This window comes from Crocodylus porosus, unplaced genomic scaffold (genome assembly GCF_001723895.1).
Source record: "Crocodylus porosus isolate Cpor-Errol unplaced genomic scaffold, CroPor_comp1, whole genome shotgun sequence".
NCBI classification, from domain to species: domain Eukaryota; kingdom Metazoa; phylum Chordata; order Crocodylia; family Crocodylidae; genus Crocodylus; species Crocodylus porosus.
Window position 1 is genome coordinate 20,382,902 of NW_017728909.1, and position 9,240 is coordinate 20,392,141.

The following is a 9,240-nucleotide window of genomic DNA, read 5'->3' on the forward strand; positions in this document are numbered from 1 at the left end:
GTAATCGATTCAAATTGACAACTCCTTGGAATCAGGCCATCAATCAATGTCACGCTGCTGATCATTTCCTCAAGGAAGTCATCAGCTACTCAGCATTGTGACCATGCTTGGTTCAGTGACTGCTGTGGATCATTGCCTGGACACAGGGAAGGAAGAGGACTAGCTAGATACAAAGCTCAGCAGAATCCTTTTTTGCTCTTGAGGCACTTGGATGCTATGGACATTTCCCTGCGTCGTTGCAATGCGAAGAGCTTGTGGATCCAGCTGCCAAATGCCACTTCATTCCATGTAACAGTGCCATCAGCACTAACAGTCTCCTCCAAAGGCCACCATGGGCTCGATGTGACCCAAAGGTTCAGTACAGCCTTTGGTCACATCTGTTTTTAAAATCCACAGGCTAATTCCAGCATGGATTAGATCCTTTATGCAAACATAACCCAGAATGCTGTGCTTCATTTGGGTTAGCACAGCTAGCTAACATACCCCGCAGTGCCAAGCACTGGCCAGACTCGGGGGGATGCATTTCTTCCATATAGCCCAGAGGCAGGCACCTTAAAGCTTCCCACCCCCGGCAGAGACCCCTGTATCAGGGTGAAGCATTCTGTTTTGTAGGACTGTTTCTTAATGGTTGGAGTGAGAGCTGGGAGTGAGGACTCTTGGGCTGTCTTTGTAGCTCTTTCGCAGAACTATGTGACCTTGCATAAATCACTTTCATTGCCCACATCCTCAGGTGCCCCTCCAAAAGGGAGCTGGTAACAGCTCTGTGCCTTCCAAGGCCATTGAAAGGACAAATTAATTAATGGGAACTTGTGAAGTACCCTAACATCCTTCAAAAAAAAGCACTAGCGAAGCATCTAGGATTATTATTTATTCATACACCTAATAAAACACATCAGCATGGCAGCATTCAGGTGTTTTACTTCTCAACCCTGAGAACAATTACAACCAAGGAGGCATTTTCTGGCTGAATTATGTGTTGTCTTGAGTCAGACAGAAGACCTGCTGCTAGTAGAAGGGTGATGTGATATATTGGAGCAGGTCTTTGGCTGTTATAATTCTGCTGACTGGGAGCAATACTGATTTACACTCACTGAGGATCTGTCCCATTGCCATTCTAACCATTGCAGAGCCTCCCTGTGGTTGCAGGGGAAGGGGGAGAGATCTGTGCATGGAGGTACTGGGAGAGCATGCCTTCCTCCCCCGGGTCCTGTATACCACGAGCATACTGCTGCTTCACAAGATGTGGGGAGGCCAGTCCCTTCTCTCAGTGGGCTCGCAACCCAGAGTTCAGGGGAGACAACAGTTCTTGGTAGTTCCCAGACTCAGGCCCTTAACAAGACAGAGAACAGAGTGCTTAAGAATCAGGTGAGGAGGGCAGCAGAGAGGGGCAGGGCAGAGGTCAGTGGAGGAAGGCTTGGTCCAGGGCTCAGTATTAGAGATGATGGTTGCTTCACACAAGAGAAGGAGGCTGTTCCAGGCAGGAAGGGGCCAAATCCTGCGGGCAAGGAGAGAGAATAGCAACATGGAGGAGCATGAAGTGGGTAGTGTGAAGGGCAAGAAAGAAGAGGTATTAAGGTATTAAGACACAAGTGGGAGCAGAGCTGGAGACCTACTAGAAGGCAAAAAGGTTGGCAAATTCCAGTCATCCAGGGGATGTACAATGCCAGCACTGCTCTGAGCAGATGGGGACCTGTGTAGTCGTTTGGCAGCTGTAGGGTCACTGGAAGATTTCCTTGAATGAGTCTAAGCACCCTTAGGCCCTGTCTCTCTCTGTTTCTCTCCTCTTCCTAACACCTGAATTCCTGACAGGTGTTAGGGGCAGGGCCAAGCTTTCTTTAACGTTTGTACAGCACCTTGCACTTTGTCCAGACTCCCAGAAAAAAATCACAGCAATAACAGTCTGTGCCTCCAAATGCCTGACAGGGTTTCCAGGGGCTCTACTGCTGCCACGAAAGAAAGTGAGGGTGGGTGCCCCAGGCCTGCCAATGTCTGGCTGTGTCACTCACTTCGGACAAGTGTCTGCCTCCATTTCCCCTCCCAGCCTGAGCCTGTCACCTTTCTCTAGACTGTGAGCTCCTCGGGGCAGAGACTATGCCACGTTTTGTGTGTACGGGGATGGGCTAGCTAGGGCTCTGACCACAGGTAGGGCCGTCCAGGAGCTGGGGAGAGGAATTCTCTCCAGCTTTCCCCTGGTGAATCCCTTGGGAGTGCAGCCATTCCTTTCTGGTTTTTCAGACTTCAAATATTTCGAGGATGTCTCGGACGAGTACCGGGACCAGCTGGGCACCCTCCTGCCGCTGTGGAAGTTCCAGTACGACAAAGCCAAGAGGCTTGCAGTGACTGCCATCTGCTGGTGAGCTTATTGCTTGCAAATGCTCTCTTGAACGCTTGGGCAGGAACAGAATAAATAGCGATGTTACAAGGCAGCGCTCCTGTGTCCAGGAGTTTGCCTCCGTTATCACGGCAAGGAGTCTAGGGGTTGAGTTAAATACATTCTGAGCGCTTCCAGGGAGCACGTGCTTTGCTTTAAATCATTGCACTCGGTTATTCTTTGACAATGGCTGGAGGGGCCAGGGGCTTCTGGGCACAGGGCTCGTGCTGCAGTACTGACTCTGCCAAGCTGGAGCTCATCTTCCATCACCCCTCAGTGGCTGAAGACACAGCAGGATTTGCACAGAGCACAAGGACAAAGAGGGTTCAAAAACAGAACGAGCATATCCTCCCAGCAGGATGTACAGGTGGGCTCAATCCTGAACTGGCCCAGACAGAAGATGGAGAGAACATGACGGACACCTTACGTAGAGAGCATGGGGCACAGGTTCAGGCATGGGTTTAGGAGAAGAAAAGATAGAGCAGGGTGTGCCAATGCAATGGGGCAGTCTAGCTGGGTTACTGCAAGTGGGACAGGTTGTGTCAGATGCCTGAGCTTCCATTCAGGACAGCACTTCTACTTGGGCTTACCTGTAAGTGGGTATTTGCAACACTGTCCTGACTAGGAATGTTTCCTGAGATAGGCCCCATCGAGGTGCTGCACAGGTTCCTGTAGAGGGACTTACCCAGTCTAGCACTTTGTGTAACCTGCTTCACTGTCACACAGAGCGCAACCACAGATCTTTCCAAGGAACTCTTCCCCTTCTCACTTCTTACCGTCAACTTACATTCTCCGCCAGCTTTAGGGTTTGTCCTGTGGGGCACTTAGTGCATGTTAAATCTGTGCGATGTTAAGGTCAGATTATGTTCTGGGCAGTGGCATGGTAATGTTTACTACACTCAACATGCACAGCTCGCTGATTGTTGGTCCCAGTGCTGGTTCTGCACCAGAGTCCTGAATCAGCTCTGGTGCAGTGCTGGGGCTGGGACCCTCCAGGGCTGCAGGCACCTGGCTTTCAACTTGAATGTGGAGAAACCTGACAAGTGACAAATCCAGGATCCTTCCTCCTGATGTGTGGTTTTCCTCGTCCCACCTGGAGGCTTGGTGCAGCAGATGTCATGGTTGGCTAAGGACCACAAATTGCTTGTGTTATCCCTGTGGAGCACCCTGTATTTTGCGGGTGTTTCACTGCTTGACTGCACAGTCACTTGCATTTTAAGTGCATTTAAAACATGCAAAATGTAATGTGTGACAAGGCCCTTAATTAGTTCTTCCAAATTAGAGCTGACTTAGGGATCCACACAGACTGCCTCTCTAGGTTCCACAAACTTCCCCATCCTTCCTTCCCTAGGGCCTTCCCTCTAGGCTTCACAGTCCTTTGCAGTCCCTCATACGGGGCTTTCCGTCCTCACCCAGGTGTCCCTTTCCTGGGAGCAGCATTCTTGCAATTCTCATTGCCTAAGCCAGTGACTTACAGCTGGGATCCTGTGGCACCCTGGGGTGCCTTGAACTCTTCCCAAGCGTGCCATGGATACCACACAATGTTAACGCTGTCAAATGTGCAAGCATGATTCACCCTGAGATTTCAAATAGGAATTCACAGTGTTAAAACCTTTCTACCCTGCCATAGTATTTCTGAGTTCTTTGCAACAGAAGAATTGCTATTCTTCTGTAGTCAAAAAACAAGTGGAAACTAAGAGCTGGCATTTTCTGAGCAGAGCCTAGAGCCTAACAAGGGGTAATCTTTGTTGAAACCCACTCACCTAAGAAAAGTGATAGGCTCCTCTGATGCAGCTGTGGCTGGTCATCTCTCTGCCAAAAGACTCATAAAACTACGGTTCCCAGGGCATTCAGTCCCACGTGCTGGCTTCTCAAGCTGGGGAGTCTTGGAACAGCATTGTCTGGCCCAGCCCAGCTCCCGTGAAATACAAATGGCCATTGCTGCCGTCATTATTATGAGTAAAAAATGAAGAGAAGCATTTTGTGCGTTGTGCTAATCAGACCAGAGTGCCACCAAGAGTCTGTCAGGTGATACGTTTTATTGGTGTTCATCTCAGGCAGCATCCTTAGCCAGCAGGAATACTGTTCAGCCAGCAATCAAGGGTATGCCTGTTTGAGGTCTGCAATGTGTGTGGGCACTGGCAGGAATCACGTAGGGATTTGTTTTTAGTAAATGGAACTATGTGCTTTGGGCAGAGGTGATGGCCTGGGGACTAGGACCCGGCTCTCTGTTGTGCCCTGGGCTTCATATGTAACCTAGGGTAAGTCATTTAGGCCCACTTAGGCATCTCACTCCACTTGATTTCAACCTATATGGCTTTCTTGTAGCTCAAGCACTTCCTCTTCTACAACTCTTTGGTCTGGGGTCTAACTCTTCGGGAACAGGCTGTAAGGAAAGCAAGCAGGCACAGACATTGCACAGGATTATAGAACTCCATTGCTCTTTACTTGTATAGCACAGGAAATAACTGTAAGCATATGAAATAAATAGCTCCCTATCTGTTACAGTGGAAGTGGTGGAGTCTCCTTCCTTGGAGGCTGGATGAGCATCTATCTCATATGGTTTAGGACCAGTGAACCCTGCATCTGCACAAGGGGTTTGACTAGACCCTTGAGATCTCGTTCAAGCCACAGGAGGAGACCCCAAATTGTCACAATAATCAATGTGTGGAATTCACTGTTGTATAATGTTACTGAGACAAGTAGCTTAGTACAAGTTAAAGGGATTAGATAATGTAGGACTCTCCTACAGCTGAGGTTGAGAATATCTTTGCTCTTAAAGGCCAGCTCTCCTCAGTGATTTACAGGCCACATGCTTTCTCAGATCACCTTGTCATTTGCCTCATCACACAGGGGTGCACGCTAGGGCTAGAGTTCTCCTTCTGGAGGTGAGCAAGGGCTCAGTTCCCTGGGAAAAAAAAATCCATCGCTTTTAATAAGATGTATATATTCTCACAGCTTTTTTTAATTGGTCATACCTGGGGAGCCCAGCCACGACTCTAGTCAAGCTGAAAAGTGTTTCACTTGCTCTGTGTTTGATCCATGCAGTTCAGTGATTCTTAACTAGGGTGCACTGTTAGATGTACAACCATGATTCATGAGATAAACCCAGAGATTTCATGTAGGAATCCATACTGTTAAAATGAGTTCTTTGCAACAGAAAAATTGCTCTCAGTTTTCTGTGGTCAAAAAACAAGTGAAAAATAAGAACTGGCACTTTTTCATTTGAGTCTAATGTGGGTGTCTTGAGTCTAAAAAGGTTGAGAACCATTGATCTCATGTATCCACTTCCCCCAGCAGGAATGAAGCTGGGAACAGTATTGAAGAAGGAATTTGTCTTTCTGGATAGGGATGCTGAGTCTGCCCTACAGTAGGCGAGTCACACTGCTCATGAATGGACTGCGTAGCTGCCAGTTCTCACATGAGTGGGGTGGTCCTAGGATATAGGCAGCAGCCACTGAACCTTCCTCTAAGATGTATTTTTAGAAGTAAATTGTCCATGACACTGCAGTGCATGAAGTGGGCAGCCCTAGAGAATGGAACCTCATTGACCTCATCTTTCTCTTACCCTTGCTTTATTTCTTCCAGGTGCTGCCATCATCTTCTTGCATTGATTTTAATCCTGCAAAAAAAATTGCCCATCTGTGATCACATACACCTATTTGCCAGATCTGACCCTTAGACTTCCTAATCCTTTAGGCTCCATGTAGGTCTGTTGAGCTACATATGACCAATCAATTCAGCATTGCATTTCTTTTCTTGTTGCAGGAATCCGAAGTACAAAGATCTGTTTGCAGTGGGACATGGCTCTTGTAAGTGACAATTTAAATGGCATTATACAGGGGATGCTTCCCAGTTATGTCATATGAGGTCCTGTTATAGGTTCACCTGAACAAGTTTTGCCTTCTAAACTATTCCCTGAATGTCCCAGTAAGATATGGTTGAATAACCCCAGTGTCCGTGCCATCAGCCCAGTCTGGGGACTGGGTTTTCCTCCTTCTTGGTAATTTTTTGTGGTTTAAAAACCTGTCACCCTCCCTGCAAGATTTTGAAATTCTCTTGACTTTGACTCTGCCTCTTTCCTCTAGTGTCTGTGTTGGGGGATGATGCCAGTGACTGTTCTGAATACAAATGCCCTGTCCTCCCCATCCATCCTGCTTTTCTTTAAACTACAGCAATTGGTTTCCCAGCCCTGGGACTGAATTTGTGTAGGCTGGGATCACTGCTTTCTATTAAAAAGCAGCAGGTAGGAGTTTTGGGCATGGGCAGGGTTCTTTCACCAAGTTTCCCAGTGTACCCAGAGGAGGGGATTCGTTCCTTCGGTGATGGTGGCCAGTGGTCCAGCCTAGGATCCCAAAGGTCCCCTTTTTGCTGGCTCTGAGGCTGCCATTGTCTTTCCTTGGCTCAAGCTGCCACGGCTCCTGTACAGGTGGTATTAAATGCACTCCTGCCTCAACCTCCTCTTAGGCTTGGTGTCCTTGACAGGAGGAGAATAGAGGAGACCCAGTGCAGCCCCAAACCTCTGTAAGTCTCTGGCAATTGGGGAGCACAACAGTGACCCTCCAGCCCCACTCCTGCTGCCCTTCCCTCTTTGTGTCTGTCTCCCTCTCATCTAGTGGACCAGTCGAAGGGCTCTGAGCACCTGAGTCAGGGGCTGTTTCATGGTGGGGGGGCTAAGCCCAACCCTTTGTACAGGGAAGGGGCAGTATCCTTTGTATGGAGTCTGAGGATCAGAGATGATCGGGCCTAAGTTGTACCTTGAAAAAGATGGCACGGGGCCCCTCATCTCCTCTGTGTGGATGTGAATGATTCCTTTCTTGCTACTGTTATTTATTTATTTTTAATTTAAAAGCCAGAACTGGAACAGGGCATTAAGTACTCACTGTCTGACTTTTGAGATTAAAAGAATGACAAGCAGTCAGGGCTGCTGCAGGCACACACTCCCTATGAATTACAGATGGCTGGGGCCGTAATAACAACTTTTGCAGAGGGGAGTGGCATTCGCAGGTGGTGTCCTGGCTGAAAATAACACGTGCCGGACAGCCTGCCACTTCCTTTGTTAAACAGACACTGGCAAATTTCAAATGTGTGTGTATTGCGAGGGTGTCAGTCATGCTGATAAAGTTAGAAACCCTTGTGAATAGTCTATGCTATTAGTGCAAGGTGGTTGTCAATCACAGGGGCACTGCTGGGTTAAAAATGGTATAGTAATAAGATCGTCTTACTTTCATAGCACCTTAGATTAATTAAACTGAAACAGTTCACCAGTCTGATTTCCTGCTTGTGACTTCTAGTGTTAGGTTAAATTCTCTTCTTCCTTCTCTCCTAACACTGGAAACTGGCTGTATGCAAGTAAGTCCATGTTCAGTGGCTGCATCAACACGAGACACTGACTGTGCAGTCGTTACTGCGCAGTCATTTAGTACTTGTGTTTACAGTACAAAATGACTTCAGGGTATAAATGACTGTGCAGTCATTTATACCCTGCACAGGAGTTACTGCACAGCAGCATCATGAAATGGCTTTTAGATGACATTGACTGTTCAGCCGCTCATTATTGCTACGCAGTAGCGTTGTGTCACACTTCGTGCCACACGACTCTACGGCACAGTAGTAACAAGCTACTGTGCAGTCAACATCCTATGTAAATGCAGGCAGTCTCTCCTGGAATAGCACCATGATGACAACTTCCCAGACCTGGGACTGAATTCATGTAGGCCGGGATCACTGTTCTCTATGAAAAACCCATATGCAGGCAGCAGTTCAGGGGAAATTTTCCTTTAAAAATAAATATCTTTCCATTAAAGTCTCAGAAACATTTGTTATGGGGGTTTTTACAGAGAAGCCTGAAGTGACCTGGGGGGATCTTTCTGACTCAGCATCTACTGGCACAAGCATTAGAGCCAGGCTTTGCGCAGGGGCGGGAGTGGGGGTGGAGGATAGGTGTACACAGGATACCCTCACCTTCCACTGCTAGAGAAAATGCCTGTCCTGACTCCATTGCCTGTCCTCAGAGCAATACAGGAAAGGCACCAAGATGGAGCAGGGCCATAGCCCCACCTTTTTTCATGCTGCCACATACAGTGGCTTGGAAAGGGATGCATAGTATAATAAAGAAGAATGGTAATCTATCCTCTCTATTTTAGGTTCCTGCCCCACTTGGAACATGATGCCACGTTCTGTTTTTATCTATGCAATTCATATTGTATACAACTATGGGGGGGTGTATTATGGTAGCACATGGAAGTGTGCTAGGTGCTGTACATACAAGGAGGTAAGATATCACAGTCACAAAGTGCTTGTTGTCCAAACAGGCAAGATATCCAAAGAGACGACTGTTATTGACTTCATATTGCAGCAGAACGAGGTTCCTAGATGCTGGGAGAAAAAGTAAAATGGAGGCCCACCCCCAGTGGCAGGGAGGGGCCATCCCCAGGAAGGACTATACTGCGGTTGCTCAGGGCTGCAGGGGGGGTCAGGGAGGCCAAGGCGGAGATGGGACTGGGACTAGCTTCCCGGATCATGGACAACAAGAAGTCCTTTTTTAAATACACAGGGGGCAAAAAGAAGGTACCGGGTAATGTGGGGCCCCTGCAGGACATGCTAGGAAATCTGGTCGTCACACCAGACGACAAAGCAAACATATTTAATGATTTCTTTGCCTCCATTTTCCTGAGCAGGGACTGGATCAGCCCCCCCCCCGACCCCTTTCAGGCCCCAGGGGAGGCGCACCCAGGCACACCCAGGCCAAGGGTCAGGGAGGATCTAGTCAGGGAACGTCTGGGGGGACTGGATTGTTCAAATCAGCTGGTCCAGATGATCTCCACCCCTGAGTGCTGAGGGAATTGGCTGAGGTCATTGCGGGACCC

The 9,240-nt window shown here is 48.2% G+C and overlaps 1 protein-coding gene across 1 annotated transcript in view; it reads left to right on the forward strand.

The window, feature by feature from the left end:
- DNAI1 (dynein axonemal intermediate chain 1) overlaps nucleotides 1-9,240 on the forward strand; it is a 215,699-nt gene that overhangs the window by 37,514 nt on the left and 168,945 nt on the right. The window contains exons 10-11 of the mRNA XM_019531683.1: nucleotides 2,087-2,353; nucleotides 6,140-6,183. Of these exons, the coding sequence (XP_019387228.1) occupies nucleotides 2,087-2,353; nucleotides 6,140-6,183 (311 nt within the window). The remainder of the gene's footprint in view (nucleotides 1-2,086; nucleotides 2,354-6,139; nucleotides 6,184-9,240) is intronic.